Raw genomic sequence first — 17,593 nt, 5'->3', positions numbered from 1 at the left:
ACCTTAAATAGTCTCAGGTCGTGTAAATTGCTTTTAAGTTTGAATACCCATTTCAACCTTTTGTCTTCCCTAGTTCCTTTTAAATGTTCCTGTGCTTTTACAAATGAATTGACAAATATTCCAAGTAGATTCTCAATTCAAACAAACATACAGGATTTATTTAAATATGCATGCATAATAACTATAAAAATAATTGAAGTAAAATGCTGTTTAAAATACATTTAGATGGGGATTATTGTCACACCACAGGACATCAACTTTCCAAAAGAAATATATATATATATATATATATATATATATATATATATATAAAATGAAATTTGTTAGAGATTCAGTGAAGCCTACTCTAAAACAATGGAACATATAAATCATCTATAAATGACCAAACATTCGCTGTACATTCATATTGATTTTTTCCATTCCTTTTGTTTTGCGGGGGAAAGAAATCAATCAAGAACATTTACGTTTGAGACTCCCATAAATCTGCACTGTGATTCATGTTCCACAGTGTCGTCGAATGACTGATTTCATTTCATCTGTCATTTGTTTTAAACAGGCCTAACATGTTGTGGGTGTAATTCAAGCCACAAGCTCATCCCTGTGTCTTTGTGTAGATGCATAATTTGACTTTACAGCTACACATCAGGTTCTTCTCACACAGCAGTGATAATGAAAAAGAGACAGGTGTTTGCTAAGTCAAGCATTACTATTGCTCATACGTGGGTTTGATGCTATGAACAAACTTCTGACCTGACATAAGCATTTAAACGTGATGTTCTACGGACATGAATGATGCAAATGATGAGCGATTGAGATGCTATTATGTTTTTTACTGCAAGTCATCTGCAGTTTTATTTGCCTGGCCATCTAGTGCACCCTATAACCACCTACACTGAAAAAAAACCCAACACGTTTGCTACATTTTGTCCTAACTTAATTTCATTGTGTTCAATCCATGTAAATATGAAGAGTTCAGAAGCAAAAGCCACTAAATGCCACCTACGTCAAAAAAGAGATTGAAATCTGTTAATAACTGGTAAACTTTGTATCTGCAAAACAACTCCGATAAACTGTGAGTGCGAGCTCTTCCTTTCACTATAATTCCTATCAAAATAGGAGTCGTCCTTAGTAGGACCGATAATGTAGACTTTAAACATATCTAAAATTAAATTAACTTACACATAACCAGTTTAATATGGAGAGGCACTGAAATGTAGACCTTCATGTTTTTGACCTACAGTGTTACATGACGTGAGAACAGTTAGTTATTTCGGTTTGTATGTTAGCAGGGACTTTAATCATAACTTAACGAGAGTATGACAACCAGAAAATCCTCCCAGGATCCCTGGAATCAGTGTTACAGTACCTCAGGCACGACATTTGAGCATTTTTGTAGCATAAACACCATCAAACCGTTGAGAGCTTCGGATTTTCCAATGTTTCTCTATGGCGCTGAAACCTAAAGATGTCCGAGTTCCGGTCCCAGCGCAACTGATACTCAACTGCTATTGGCTCATCTGCGTTCGAGGGGAGGGGCTTACCGATAGGTCAATTGTGCTGTGCAAGTTGCAGACAGTCTAGTAATTGTACAACATAACTGATTGTCAAATACAAACGAAGTCTTTTCCATTTACTCAAAAACACAGACTTTAATATATTGGACTCTACTCAATATATTTGACCTGAAATAACCACACAAAAAAAACATTGATTATATGTTTAAAATGAAGATAAATTGATTTAGTGTAACCACTTGCCTTGAAAAAAATGTAGTAAAATAAAAAAGCTATTTTTGCGTGTAGTATTGTTTCTTAGAACAAAAAAATTAATACCATTCCAGAACATTTCAAATGCACAAACACTCGGGAAATAGACTAGACTAAAGAGTATAAAATGTTGAAAAATAATCCTTTAAGCTGCACTTATCAAAAAAGGCCAGTGTGTGTTGTGTGAGTCATAAAAAGACAGAGAGAAAGTGATAGAGATGAGAAGACAAGCTTTGCCAACCAAGACATTTCTGGCAATAGGACATTTTGTTAATCAATCATTACTTTTTCTTTAGGGGTGCTCTTAAGGGTTTAAATACTGTGAACATGAACTGCTGCAGGATATCATGCTCACATGCTAAATAACCTCAAACTCTGTTATGATAGCATAAACCTGCCAGTCTCTGAGCCATTGACAGGGACTGGATTACAGCAAACTAAGCAACTTGAGGAAATGGTTGGGGTAAACAGTTGGGGTTTCCAGCAACACCACAGACAGTTCTTGTACTGTGAAAATAATTTCAAAAACTCTCATGCTACTGCTAAAAAGGTTTAGCTAGTCTGTTTTGTATATTATCCTGAGGCTATTTACCCAATAGAAGACACTTTGAGGAACTATTAATATAGAACTATTAATATACTACTTTTACTTTTACAGTTACTTGAGGAACTATAACTCAATCTAGTACCTATTTTACAATCACATTTCTGAAAATCTCCAATATTGCAAAAGTCACTGTGTAGTTAATGATAACATAACCTCAACTAAAATCTCTTGGACAAAGACTTGAGCTGACTTCTAAGAAATCGCTGTTTAAAAATTAATTAATGCTGTTAAATCCATTAATCGTGATTCATCATATCCAAAATAACAGTTTGTGTTTACATAATATGTGTGTGTGTGCTGTGTATAATTATTATGTATATATACACACACATAAATACACACACACTCAGGCTTGTATATATTTAAGAAATATTTGCATATATATATATGTGTTTTTCTTAAATGTACCGTACACATGTAGGTGTGTGTATTTATATATACATAATAATTATACACAGTACACACACATTATGTAAACACAAACCTTTATTTTGGATACGATTAATCGCGATTAATCGAATTGACAGCACTAGTTGGAATACATTAATAAACATTTCAAATCTGACAACCAATAAAAGAGGATCTGAGGATCTATCAACACTGATATCTAGCACATAGACACACCGACATCAGCCAAATTGGGCATGAGATACAACCGCTTACTCAAACTGCATTTAATCATTAACTTTTAAGTAAACAAAGCTGAGAGTAAAGCTGGGTTTGAGCTAACTGTTACGGTGGATCGGTCTAAATGGCGTCCACTTGGTTCAATGGACATTAGCATTATCGCTTCATTAATTTGTACAGTCAGGCTCCTTCCCTGCTATACAGAGAGTCACGTGTTAGAGGAATGCTTTATGATAGTCACAACCCATCTGAACACACCTGAGTTTGTTTAGTTTCCTTCCCATTTGATACTTTTTGGGCCTAATTTTTAGACAATTTGTAAATAATGGGAATGGCATAAAGTGAAAAAATCCACAATTGATGTGTAATTTCAAATATAGTATAGAATATATCTGTCTTTCTATCCAGGTTCCCACACATGCAGCCCAATGAATCTCCGTGGTTTTTCCATGACTTTCCATGGGAACCCTGTTTTAGTGTTCTGTAAAAGGAAGGTACTGTATGATAATTACAAGATAATTCAATTTTTAGCTTTTTCAACTCACAAAAACACGTCAGAGAAACAAAGCTGCATGCCAGCCCAACATTGTTATCTCCTACTGATGACAATTTAACAAATATTATACATTGACCCTCCCACAAATCAAACAATGAAACGCCATTCACTTCTACAGTGGAGAATCTATTACTGTCTACAAAGTGACAAGCAAAAATGTGCAGAATGTAGTTATGAAACAAACTGACAGCAGAAGCACATGCATTTATGACATAATGTCACAATATTTGAACAATATGGAACGAGCTCTAAACAATTAATGTAAAGAAGAAGAAAAAAAGACACATTTCAAGTGTCTTAAAATAAATTAAAATCAATAACGCACATCTACTTGTTGTGGGACAGTCCCAACAGGTAAATTACCAAACATTTCGTTCATTCATTTGAATGTATAAAGAGTCATTTGAATAAATCACTGTATCAGGAGTATTCCTAACTTACCTGAGTAGCAGCGTTTAATCCATTTCGTTTAAAGACGTTTTGGACCAGAGATAAAACATTGCATGTGTTCACAGCAGTGCTTTCACTAACTTCCTACTCTAGTAGGAGTGACATGAGTAATGCTTCAACACTTCACTGATGAGCTACCGAAATACAACAAGTGAGTAGAGCGGCAATTAGCATGAATCAACAATAGCGATTATTGGCCCGGAAGTTGTCTTTATTTGGTCAGGATGACTGTGTCTAAAAAATATATAATGTTAATATACCTATTAATTGCGTGTTTAAATGTTTCTCAGTGCCATTATTCAGTTAAAATGTTAATTTCCTGACCGCTGATCAACTAGCACGTTAGCGTTGTCACGCGACACCTGTTACTTTTCTTCGCACTGGTCAGGATGGACCAATCACAGTTATTTGTGATCAATGGCTTAATCATTTTATAGAGATCGATGACATGCGTTTTCACTTATGAGCCAAGTAGAAAGTTAAACCAAGCTGGAAAAGATTATAGTTTTTAGTCATACATTTCTTAAAAATATATAAAAATGCTATTGAGATTTGAATGGGTTTCAATGGAGAATTCGGCGTTCTGAGCCACCAAGCGCCCCCTGGAGGAGAAAATACTTATTGTCAGATTTGAAATATTAATTTGCCGTCCAACGTGGCCATTCGTTGGCCCATATATAATACAAGGTTGCTCTAATCTGTCAGTCACATGGATCAGATTGTAATCCTCAGAATTTCTCACAACAGTCTGTCTGCTGTCAATCTTTTCCAGTTGTGAGATAAGGTTATCACTATAGCCTACTGGAAGACTCTTTGCATGTTTTCTCTCTGCGGAGCATAAAATCTCTCAGCATCATGAAAATTACATGTGAAATCTGCAAACAAAAACTGTCTCAAGTAGCTAAGAATGAATACTGGATAAATAAATTCGTTTTTGATAGTAGGTCATCATTATATATTTTCATGCACTTGACCTTCAGGTTGATCCCTTTAATAAATAGGCCTATATTGTAAGAAGCGTCAGCTAAAAAGACACATTAGTTTTACTTGAGCAACTACTGATGCAATACATCACTGAATGCATATTTACCGTATGTATATTAAATGTAACTCAAAGCATTATACATTCTTGCAGAAATGAATTCACATGGTGGTTTGCTCTGACCACTCTAAAAATCCCATTGACTACATAAAAAAAACAGTGGAGTTACAATATAGCCTATGGTAGAAACCCAATGTTTAGTGCAAAACAAATGAGAAAAACGGTAGGAACAATGTCAACCCTGCAAGCTTCTGTGGTGACGAGGAAAAAACCTCAAACATCAAAGAATTCACATCCTGTTATATACCCATAAACAACCTTCAGCAGAAGTAAATGACCTAGTTAATAATTATATACATGAAAAGTAGATAACTCCAAAGCGACTAAAAGCTGTGATTAACATGATGTTTATTGCCTTTTATCTTGGTGTACAAACAATAAAGGGGTCAGCATCTTGATTTGTGACCAGAATTATACAACCAGTAGAGTTCCTGCATTGACATCAAGAGAGTGAGGAAATTATTTTGTATGGCATGTATATTCAGAGGATGAGCCAAAAAAAAAATTGTCTTAGCAGCAGAAACCTTAAAGGGTTAGTTCACCCAAAAATGAAAATTCTGTCATTAATTACTTACCCTCATGTCGTTCGACACCCGTAAGACCTCCGTTCATCTTCGGAACACAATAAAGATATTTTAGTTGAAATCCGATCGCTCTGAAAGGCCTCCATTGGCACAATGCACTTTACACTCTCAAGACCCTTAAAAGGTACTAAAGACGTCGTAACAAAGTCCATCTCACTACAGTGGTTCTACAATAACTTTATAAAGTGACGAGAATAGTTTTTATGCGCAAAAAAAACCTAAATAACGACTTATATAGTGATGACCGATTTCAAAACAAGGCATCATGAAGCTTCAAAGCGTTATGAATCAGCGAGTCGAATCATGATTCGGATCGTGTGTTAAACCGCCAAACTGCTGAAATCACGTGACTTTGGCGATTCAAACCGCTGAATCGACTCACTGATTCATAACGCTTCGAAGCTTCATGATGCCTTGTTTTGAAATCGGTCATCATGATATAAGTCGTTATTTAGGGTTTTTTTGCGCAAAAAAACTATTCTCGTCACTTTATAAAGTTATTGTAGAACCACTGTAGTGAGATGGACTTTGTAACGACGTCTTTAGTACCTTTTAAGGGTCTTGAGAGTGTAAAGTGCATTGTGCCAATGGAGGCCTTTCAGAGCGATCGGATTTCAACTAAAATATCTTTATTGTGTTCCGAAGATGAACGGAGGTCTTACGGGTGTCGAACAACATGAGGGTAAGTAATTAATGACAGAATTTTCATTTTTGGGTGAACTAACCCTTTAACATCTCATGGGAGACAGTGGGCTCAGTGTTCACATAACAAATAGTATATGGATTGAAAGCTCAACTGTTCCTTTACAGCGAATCAGAAGAGTCTGAATAAAGGATAAAAACATATTTAAATATACTTTATATATTTTTTAAATGCTTGTTAAATGCAGGCTTTTTAAAGTACACAGTATTTACAGTGTATAAATGATATTAAACATCTAATTCACAAATTATTTTCAGAATTATCTATGAATTTTACATTTTTATTCCGTGTTCTCTTACAGATGGATTGTGGTTTTAAGAGGAAAAGGCAATTTTATGATTTTTAGCTCATTTTGTCATCCACTAGGGTGTTGCTATTAGGCCTTTTTGGGCCATTGTATCATCGTTTCTCCACAACCTGAACGAGTCCTTTGGCTGTCAGTTGATGATTGATATGCAGATACCTGAGGTTCATCTAAAACTTGACAAACAAGTAAACACTCCACTGAGGTTCAAACAGTTCTGTGCCCATATCACAAAAATTAAATCAGATAAAATGTCTTGTAAAATTTGATCACTAGGGCATCAAACACATAAATCCCAAAAAGCACTAAATACCAACAAATATCAAGTCCTAATCAATATTTATATGGCTTTGAATGAGGATTCAGACCAAAAAATACAAAAGATAAAAGAACACATTTGGCTTGCAATAATAATATACTGCAAATAATGCAGCAAGGTTTCACTATCTATTGACACAACTTAGATTTTAACTACTTAGAACCAATGTTCCTTCTAATTTCTTTTCTCGCTGAGCAAAACTTTTCTCCATTGGGCGGACATTTTGGTCATCTGAGCAGACACATTCTTTACCTGTACAGCGTATGTAAACGCACACAAAAAAAGTGGTTTCATCATGCAGTTATAACTTTTAACTTTAATGTGCCATTTCTATTTTATTTAACCATTGATGTAACTTAGTGATTTATTAAATAAAAAAATAAAATAAAATAAACAGTTAATTCAGAAGTCACTAAATTAAGCACATTTTACAGTGCTGTTAACTGTAGTCTTCTTTACCAATAAATACTATTAAAATCTCCCCCAGGACAGTTAAATTCTTTATGATATAATATAATATAATATGGAAATAGTTAAGCGGTTACACTGAGATGGTTCTTAATGTGCTTTTGTAGAGTTATTTATTGGCGACAGGCAGCATTAAACCATCCATATTAAATCTTTGTTTCTTGCTTATGAATTTCCAAGATTTTCTATATCAAGGGTTTTCAAACGTTTTAATGGCAAGGATCCCTAAACAATCCCCTTGTGAGATCAATTCTTTATTAGGCTTACACTATAATACAATTATAATAGCCTATAATATAATATAATAAAAACTAATTTAAGTTTTTTAACTGATAGTATTTTATATCAGTTTAAATGCTTCAATTTGTAAAAAAAAAAAAAAAAAAAAAAACACACCAAAAAAAACTAACTGAAGTATTCAAATAGATCTAAAAGCTAAATATGTTAAAGGGAACATGTGAACTCTTTTATAGTTATCTAAACATCACTGAAACCCAAACCACAAACACATCTATTTAAACTGATGTGTGTTACTTTGGTGTTTAGAGTTTGCACGCTACACTTGTGGTGGGTGTAACTGTAAATGTATGTTTTGTTACCGTGCTGTGTCCATCATCTGTTATTTCCACCACTTAATCAAGCCACTCTTCTTTAAAACATGATGAGGTTTTATTCCACGTCTTTGCGTTTCGCTTTGCCTCTCTGGACCTCAAACACGTGACATCTTTGTCTTTCTATGAAACCTGTAAACCGCATCCACCGGTTCTAACACGATAGCGATACTAACTCTAGCGGTAGAACAGAGCACTGCAATTATTTCTCATTTAAACTACAATCAAAGGGATTTCTCCCCACATTTCGCGTCTGTGTCTATCGTCTACGCGGCATTTTATTCTTTCTGCCGCGGCAGCGCACGCGCGCAGCTTAGAGGGAACATTGCTTAGAACTTTAAAATTAAAACAACTGAACACCTGCACACATTTACAATGCTTACACTTCTGTTTTAAAGGCGTCTTCACATTGCTTGTTGCACAAAACGTGATAGAACGGAAGTCTGCATATCTGTTGACGGAAATTTGACTTGTTTAAGGAGCCATTCGTTGTCAAGTTTTCCAGCTGTCTGTACGCATGCGTTTGACTGAGGGATCTTCCTGGTTCTTGGTCTCGGGCGATGATCTACTGCCTTGTGCTGATATTGCGGTGGACGTGTGAGAGTCCAGCCGCTGGTCCTCACGGTCGCTGCCCTCATATGAACTACCAGAAGAGCTGAAGCTCTCGGCAGGAGAACGGCCCACTTCCTGTCTGGAGTTGGGCCGAGGCCTGGTGTGGATGGTGGGGTACACAGAGTGTCCGGCACGCTCTCTGGGTGGGGAGATGGGCTCTGATTTGATGCTGATGGAGATGGAGGAAGAGTCAGAGGCCTGAACTTGAGGTTGTGTGGTTCTAGAGATAACAAGGACGGATATCAGTATTTACACTACCCTTCAAATGTTTGGGATTTATACTGTTACAAATTTTTTTATTTTATTTAATTTTATTTTTTATTTCTGTATTGAATACTGTAAGTCTACATGAAATCAATTTAGTTACCACATTTAGTTTTGTAACACATATTACTGGTCTTATTCATCAAGATTCATCAGTGCACATTATTTCAAATAATAAAACGCAAAATGTAATAAAAACAACTTTCATTTCTTATTTGTTGAGAAGTAAAAAAAAATGTTTAATAAAGGTTGTCTGACCATCTTAAACTGGTATGACAGCTCAGACCAGATATAATAACTCGTTCCACTTTTCACACAACTTTTGGCTTATTTTTAAACCCTTATCTTAAATGACGACGACTGAAAGTATTTGTTAATGTCCTGTGCTTGAACACTTTTGGGTGACCGCAGGGAAATGCACGCCCAGAATGGACCAACGTGGCATCACAGCCCTATGTCATGTTCTCACCTCTGAGCACTGAAACCTGGCTGAATATGTTGGTTGTGTTTCCATGAATACCCTGGACCGGATGTGACGGCGTCTGGTGAACTGAAGCCGTGTAAAGAACTGGCTTCTGCACTGCTCAAGGCAAAATCTGTAAGAAATGAAAGAGTTAAATAGTAAATTAGTCATTCGTAGTGACGTGAGTTCCAAGGGGACAGTAACTGGTGTTATTAGAAGATGTGTATAGGTCAATGATATACCTGTACTGAAGGATGAGGTCATGGCTGAATACACAAAGCCCTGGGGATGCAGACTGGGGGTTGCCGTGGATACCACAGGTGTGGTCAGTGATTGGCTGGACTGAGAATGGTCTAATCTCTGAGGTTTAAATTAAAAATGGTGGAAACAACAGGGGTAGATTTTGTGTGGAGATACACTTACCTAAAGGATTATTAGGAACACCTGTTCAATTTCTCAATAATACAATTATCTAATCAACCAATCACATGGCAGTTGCTTCAATGCATTTAGGGGTGTGGTCCTGGTCAAGACAATCTCCTGAACTCCAAACTGAATGTCAGAATGGGAAAGAAAGGTGATTTAAGCAATTTTGAGCGTGGCATGGTTGTTGGTGCTAGATGGGCCGGTCTGAGTATTTCACAATCTGCTCAGTTACTGGGATTTTCACGCACAACCATTTCTAGGGTTTACAAAGAATGGTGTGAAAAGGGGAAAAACATCCAGTATGCGGCAGTCCTGTGAGCGAAAATGCCTTGTTGATGCTAGAGGTCAGAGGAGAATGGGCCGACTGATTCAAGCTGATAGAAGAGCAACTTTGACTGAAATAACCACTCGTTACAACCGAGGTATGCAGCAAAGCATTTGTGAAGCCACAACACGCACAACCTTGAGGTGGATGGGCTACAACAGCAGAAGACCCCACCGGGTACCACTCATCTCCACTACAAATAGGAAAAAGAGGCTACAATTTGCACAAGCTCAACAAAATTGGACAGTTGAAGACTGGAAAAATGTTGCCTGGTCTGATGAGTCTCGATTTCTGTTGAGACATTCAGATGGTAGAGTCAGAATTTGGCGTAAACAGAATGAAAACATGGATCCATCATGCCTTGTTACCACTGTGCAGGCTGGTGGTGGTGGTGTAATGGTGTGGGGGATGTTTTCTTGGCACACTTTAGGCCACTTAGTGCCAATTGGGCATCGTTTAAATGCCACGGCCTACCTGAGCATTGTTTCTGACCATGTCCATCCCTTTATGACCACCATGTCCCCATCCTCTGATGGCTACTTCCAGCAGGATAATGCACCATGTCACAAAGCTCGAATCATTTCAAATTGGTTTCTTGAACATGACAATGAGTTCACTGTACTAAAATGGCCCCCACAGTCACCAGATCTCAACCCAATAGAGCATCTTTGGGATGTGTTGGAACGGGAGCTTCGTGCCCTGGATGTGCATCCCACAAATCTCCATCAACTGCAAGATGCTATCCTATCAATATGGGCCAACATTTCTAAAGAATGCTTTCAGCACCTTGTTGAATCAATGCCACGTAGAATTAAAGCAATTCTGAAGGCGAAAGAGGGTCAAACACAGTATTAGTATGGTGTTCCTAATATTACTTTAGGTGAGTGTATATGGGCTCAATAAAAGCTATTTACAGACAACAAAAATTATATTCAATCTATACTCACAATTCATTATCTATCATACATAACTATTAATCACACATCACTGTTTTGCAAAACAATGCAGAGAGCTGGAGTTTTCGGAATAAAACATGGATGGATGGATGGATGGATGGATAGATATGAGAGAGAACAGCAGATAGATAGATATATAGATAGATAGATAGATAGATAGATAGATAGATAGATAGATAGATAGATAGATAGATAGATAGATAGATAGATAGATAGATAGATAGATAGATAGATAGATAGATAGATAGATAGATAGATAGATAAAAACATATTTAAATATTCTTTATGTATTTTTTAAATGTTTGTTAAATGCAGGGGTTTTAAAGTAACAGTATTTACAGTGTATAAATGATATTAAACATCTAATTCATAAATTATTTTCAGAATTATTTATGAATTTTACATTTTTATCCCGTGTTCTCTTACAGATGGATTGTAGCCTGGATGCCAGCCAAAATTTAGCCCCGCCCACAACATTTGATGTTGGAAAATTCGGTCTGGACTTGATCCCTTGTGGAGCAACTATGCCCGAACAGAAGCAGTTCGGACCAATCAAATTGTCAGGGCGGGCTTTATACGATGATGGACAGATGATCAACAGTTACGTAATCATCAGGTCACCAAAGAGCGCTGGGGTTGAATTTGTTCTAATCCTAAACGGAGAACTTGTTCGTATATGCATTCACCTTTACTATTTCTCTCAAAAATGATGATCGTGTTGGTAAGTACTCCGTGTATCCTTGAATTCCTCTTTACAACACCAGCAAAGATCGTTTACACTATTTTCTTCTACTTCTTCCAGCATGCGTGCAGTTGAGTTCTGTTGACAACTATGCGTCGCTCCTTTGCTCTGATTGGTTGTAAGTCTATCCAATTGAGGTCTTTTCTGGTTCGGTTGAAACACCCCATAATCTCAGCCCAATGGAGGTCTCTGCGGAGCAAGAGTGGGCGTTTTCAAACTGATGGGTGTTTATAAATCATGCAATGAAAATGATCCCTTTCACCTGACCTCAGCCCTAAAGCCTTCCCACACTGTGACGTGGGCAAATCAGGTAACACAGTGGAAAACGGCCCTCTGTTTATGGCCACGCCCACTGATCTGGTAACGAGACCTATACTTGCAGTATCAGGCTCATTTTCTGACTAGAATTGTGTATGACGACATCAGGCTATGGATTGTGGTTTTAAGAGGAAAAGGCAATTTTATGATTTTTAGCTCATTTTATCATCCACTAGGGTGTTGCTATTAGGCCTTTTTGGGCCATTGTATCATCGTTTCTCCACAACCTGAACGAGTCCTTTGGCTGTCAGTTGATGATTGATATGCAGATACCTGAGGTTCATCTAAAACTTGACAAACAAGTAAACACTCCACTGAGGTTTTTAAGTTTCCTACTTCAAACAGTTCTGTGCCCATATCACAAAAATGAAATCAAATAAAATGTCTTGTACAATTTGATCCCCAGGGCATCAAACACATACACTAAATACCAACAAATATCAAGTCCTAATCAATATTTATATGGCTTTGATTGAGGATTCAGATAAAAATACAAAAGATGAACACATTTGGCTTGCAATAATAATATACTGCAATAATGCAGCAAGGCTTCACTGTCTATTGACACAACTTAGATTTGAACTACTTAGAACTTTAAAATTAAAACAACTGAACACCTGCACACATTTACAATGCTTACACTTCTGTTTTAAAGGCGTCTTCACATTGTTTGTTGCACAAAACGTGATAGAACGGAAGTCTGCATATCTGTTGACGGAAATTTGACTTGTTTAAGGAGCCATTCGTTGTCAAGTTTTCCAGCTGTCTGTACGCATGCGTTTGACTGAGGGATCTTCCTGGTTCTTGGTCTCGGGCGATGATCTACTGCCTTGTGCTGATATAGCGGTGGACGTGTGAGAGTCCAGCCGCTGGTCCTCACGGTCGCTGCCCTCATATGAACTACCAGAAGAGCTGAAGCTCTCGGCAGGAGAACGGCCCACTTCCTGTCTGGAGTTGGGCCGAGGCCTGGTGTGGATGGTGGGGTACACAGAGTGTCCGGCACGCTCTCTGGGTGGGGAGATGGGCTCTGATTTGATGCTGATGGAGATGGAGGAAGAGTCAGAGGCCTGAACTTGAGGTTGTGTGGTTCTAGAGATAACAAGGACGGATATCAGTATTTACACTACCCTTCAAATGTTTGGGATTTATACTGTTAATTTTTTTTTTAAATTTCAAATAAATGCTGTTTTTTCATCAAAGAATCCTGAAAAAATGTATCACGGTTTCCACAAAAATACTAAAGCAACAACTGTTTTCAACTCTTTCTGGAGAATCATGTGACACTGAAGACTGATGCTGAAAATAAAGCTTTGCATCACAGGAATACATTACATTTTATAATATATTTCAATAGAAAACACTTACTTTAAATTGTTATAATATTTCACAACATTACTGATTTTACAATATTTTTGATCAAATAAATAAATGCAGCCTTTATGAGCTCTCTTGGTGAGACTTCTTTCATTAAACATAAAAAACACTTTATTTTAAGGTGTCATTGTTACAGTATAATTATTTATTTAAGTACTAAATACTATTGATTAACTACATGTGCTTACTACAGATTTAGGGTTGGATTAGGATTTGGGGTAACACTAAAACCCTAACCAAACCCTAACTATAGTAAGTACATGTAGTTATATATTTGAATAAGTACAATGACCTTAAAATAAAGTTTAACTGGATTTGGTTGAGGGTTAAGTTTAGTTTAGTTGCAGCATGTAATTGTGCATAAATTACTGTTTTCACTATAGTACATGTAACATATGTAACAAGGACACTATGTATTGAATGCTACTGCATGTCTTAAAGTCAACATGAAATCAAAACTTACCACATTTAGTTTACACATATTACCGGTCTAATTCATCAGTGCACATTATTTCAAATAATAAAACACAAAATGTAAAAGAAAAAGAAAAAAAAAGGGTTGTCTGACCATCTTAAACTGGTAAGACAGCTCAGACCAGATATAATAACTCTTGGCTTATTTTTAAACCCTTATCTTAAATGACGACGACTGAAAGTATTTGTTAATGTCCTGTGCTTGAACACTTTGGGTGACCGCAGGGAAATGCATGCCCAGAATGGACCAACGTGGCATCACAGCCCTATGTCATGTTCTCACCTCTGAGCACTGAAACCTGGCTGAATATGTTGGTTGTGTTTCCATGAATACCCTGGACCGGATGTGACGGCGTCTGGTGAACTGAAGCCGTGTAAAGAACTGCCTTCTGCACTGCTCAAGGCAAAATCTGTAAGAAATGAAAGAGTTAAATAGTAAATTAGTCATTCGTAGTGACGTGAGTTCCAAGGGGACAGTAACTGGTGTTATTAGAAGATGTGTATAGGTCAATGATATACCTGTACTGAAGGATGAGGTCATGGCTGAATACACAAGACCCTGGGGATGCAGACTGGGGGTTGCCGTGGATACCACAGGTGTGGTCAGTGATTGGCTGGACTGAGAATGGTCTATTCTCTGAGGTTTAAATTAAAAATGGTGGAAACAACAGGGGTTGATTTTGTGTGGAGATATGTGGGCTAAAAAAAAGCTATTTACAGACAACAAAAATTATATTCAATCTATACTCACAATTCATTATCTATCATACATAACATTCATCACACATCACTGTTTTGCAAAACAATGCAGAGAGCTGGAGTTTTCGCAATAAAACATGGATGGATGGATAGATATGAGAGAGAACGGCAGATAGATAGATAGATAGATAGATAGATAGATAGATAGATAGATAGATAGATAGATAGATAGATAGATAGATAGATAGATAGATAGATAGATAGATAGATAGATAGATAGATAGATAGATAGATAGATAGATAGATAGATAGATAGATAGATAGATAGATAGATAGATAGATAGATAGATAGATAGATAGATAGATAGATAGACATGGCTGAATGGGTGAAAGTAGATATACAGACAAATAGATGGATAGATGGAGTAGACAGACAGAGAGATAGACAGACATACATACAGACAGACAGACAGACAGACAGACAGACAGACAGACAGACAGACAGACAGACAGACAGACAGACAGACAGACAGATGGATGATGGAAGATGAGTGTGTCATAAATGTCCAAATAATTTTAGTAAAGCTTGTATTAAACTTATTTTCGGTGTAAACTTTGACTGTAATGTGTCAAAGAACCACTAGATGGCCTCATGGCATGTATCTGTTGAACACTAGGCAAATGTAATAAAAGTGACTTTCTTAAAACTTTCATAACCTAGATTAATGAGTCATTTTTTAAAAAGTTTTCTGAACAAAACATGATCAAATAGCCCTTACCAAATGCTCCTCTCCTTCTTCTGGCAGCTTGCAAGAAAAAGTTTTAAGGGCCGTTTCAGGCAGGTCAATACACTCTCATTATCTAATGATTTCAGGATGTTTCACTGACATATAGCAGATCTGTTGCTGATGGCAGATAAAGGAGCTCTCACCAGTGAAGAAGCGGCGCTCTTGCATGCAGAAGGGATGAGCACTCTCAGATCAGGTTTGCGGCTTTGAGATTTTACAGAAACAACTTTTCCCATACTGCTTCCTTCCGGACCACAGATGAAGCCATTGGCTGAACAAGGCACAATAAAAAAGGAGATTATAACAAGAGAAGGTTAACATAATTATAGGTTAGAAACTGCGAGCTAACATAGTCAAAAAGGTAAACCTTGGGTGGGCAGGGCTTTAAAGTGCAACCACACAGTGGTGACAAAATTATTTTAAAGACTGATAAAAATTACTGGATTGCTCACTACCGTTCAGTTTGATGACAGTAAGATGTTTTATTATTTTTGAAAAAAAGTCTCCTATGCTCACCAAGCCTGCATTTATTAGAGCAAAAATACAGTAAAAAAGGTCAAATTTATGTGAAATGTATTACATAATACATATTATATTTAAATATATTTTAAAATGTCATTTATTCCTGTGATGCAAAGCTGAATTTTCAGCATCATTTCTCCAGTCTTCAGTGTCACATGATCCTTCAGAAATCATTCTAATATTATGATTTGCTGCATCCTTTGATTACTTGAGAAAATTCAAAAGAACAGCATTTATTTGAAATACAAATATTTTGTAACATTATAATTGTCTTTACTTTGATGCATCTTTGCTTCCATGAGGTCGTGAACTCATATCCTGCCCACACCAGTCAACATCAGGTATTAATACACAGCTGATTCAAAAAAACATAAAAAAACACGGTATCTCTGACATTCGGATACTTTCATAGAGGGTTATGAGCATGTACAGTACAGTATATTGAAAATTTGATGGCTTCATGCTCATAATACAGTAAATCTGTCTACAACATTCAAATCCTGCTCTTTAAGAAACATTCATCGGATTTGTGGATGGTTTCTATATAAATAGAATTAGACAGCAAGCATAGAAATAAATCAAAATTTGAATGTGTGTTCCTTAAACAGACTGTTACTTAGTGGAACTTTATCATCACGGTCAGACACGTTGTATAAACTAACCAAAAAAACACCTACCCACATGACTGGAGTGCACACCATTTGGAAGTGTGATGTCTGAGGAACCTGGCATACCATCTGAACATATGAAAATGAATCAAACAAACAAGGTTTAGATATAAATTAATGTTTCATTTCCAAATATATGAGACCAATTTCTTTAAGCATAGACATAAACACTATGAACCAAACAATGGTGATACCATAATATTTTGATTTTTACCATGGAAATGAATGGCAATCTTATTCATCAATGGCATTCCAAATTACCTCAAAACATCACTGGAATTAGCATTGAACACCAAAGCATTATGATGGTATTGCTTTCAAAAATGTATGGTAATGATGTAGATCCTAACCCATGACAGCAGTGCTGTTGGTGCTCTGGAGGCCGTTGGAGGACAGAGACAGTATGTTCGCCCCGCTGAGGGACACTGGGGTGTCCAGTGAGCTGTCTGTACTGTAGGGAAGGGTGGAGGGGTTGGTGACGGGCAAAGTCAAAGGCATTGAGAAACTCTGGTGACCCAAAGCAGCCGGCTGATGGAGACAGAGAAGAGAGATATTGAGAGAGGCGTCCAGGGATGAAGTTAGATTAAAGGCACAGTATGTAAGTTTCACCACTAGAGGTTGCTTATTCAAAACAATAACAAAGGCGTAGTTCGTTGACGCTGTGAATGAGGAATCATGGAAGTTGTCTAATGCTGCCTTCACGTGCTATCGGAATTATCGTAAATATTAGTTTCCTAGTTAAAAAAACTGAAGTGAAAATTTGAACGGGATGAGCTCGTAATCACGACTTCAGAAGTGGGAAGTAGAACATTTCTGATAGCACGTTGTGGCGGCATTATTCACCTCCACAGCCGATAAAAACATC

General features: G+C 36.9%; 2 protein-coding genes across 13 annotated transcripts in view; both read right to left on the bottom strand.

The window, feature by feature from the left end:
- Nucleotides 1-4,152, bottom strand: part of mctp2b (multiple C2 domains, transmembrane 2b) — a 28,725-nt gene extending 24,573 nt beyond the window's left edge. Inside the window, exon 1 of one of the 4 annotated variants that reach the window (XM_079803019.1) lies at nt 3,998-4,152. The gene's annotated coding sequence lies outside the window, so the exon portion shown is untranslated. The remainder of the gene's footprint in view (nt 1-3,997) is intronic. The other 3 variants (XM_079803020.1, XM_079803022.1, XM_079803021.1) reach the window with 3 other exon arrangements.
- A 4,619-nt stretch (nt 4,153-8,771) lies between these two features.
- The window catches only part of mef2ab (myocyte enhancer factor 2ab), a 43,554-nt gene continuing 34,732 nt past the window's right edge, over nt 8,772-17,593 (bottom strand). For 2 of the 9 annotated variants that reach the window (XM_079802934.1, XM_079802938.1), the window contains 6 exons: nt 17,079-17,256; nt 16,738-16,797; nt 15,682-15,809; nt 14,571-14,688; nt 14,335-14,461; nt 12,645-13,292 (listed from right to left, as the gene is read on the bottom strand). In XM_079802934.1, the coding sequence (XP_079659060.1) occupies nt 12,953-13,292; nt 14,335-14,461; nt 14,571-14,688; nt 15,682-15,809; nt 16,738-16,797; nt 17,079-17,256 (951 nt within the window). In that variant the 3' untranslated portion in view covers nt 12,645-12,952. Of the gene's footprint in view, nt 8,930-9,442; nt 9,797-12,357; nt 13,293-14,334; nt 14,462-14,570; nt 14,689-15,529; nt 15,557-15,681; nt 15,810-16,737; nt 16,798-17,078; nt 17,257-17,593 lie in introns of those variants that run through there. The other 7 variants (XM_079802931.1, XM_079802932.1, XM_079802933.1 and 4 more) reach the window with 7 other exon arrangements.

Source organism: Gobio gobio (genome assembly GCF_949357685.1).
Source record: "Gobio gobio genome assembly, chromosome: 2".
Classification (NCBI taxonomy): Eukaryota; Metazoa; Chordata; class Actinopteri; order Cypriniformes; family Gobionidae; genus Gobio; species Gobio gobio.
The sequence above is the reverse complement of the archived record's forward strand: the minus strand, read 5'-3'. Positions and strand labels throughout refer to the sequence as shown.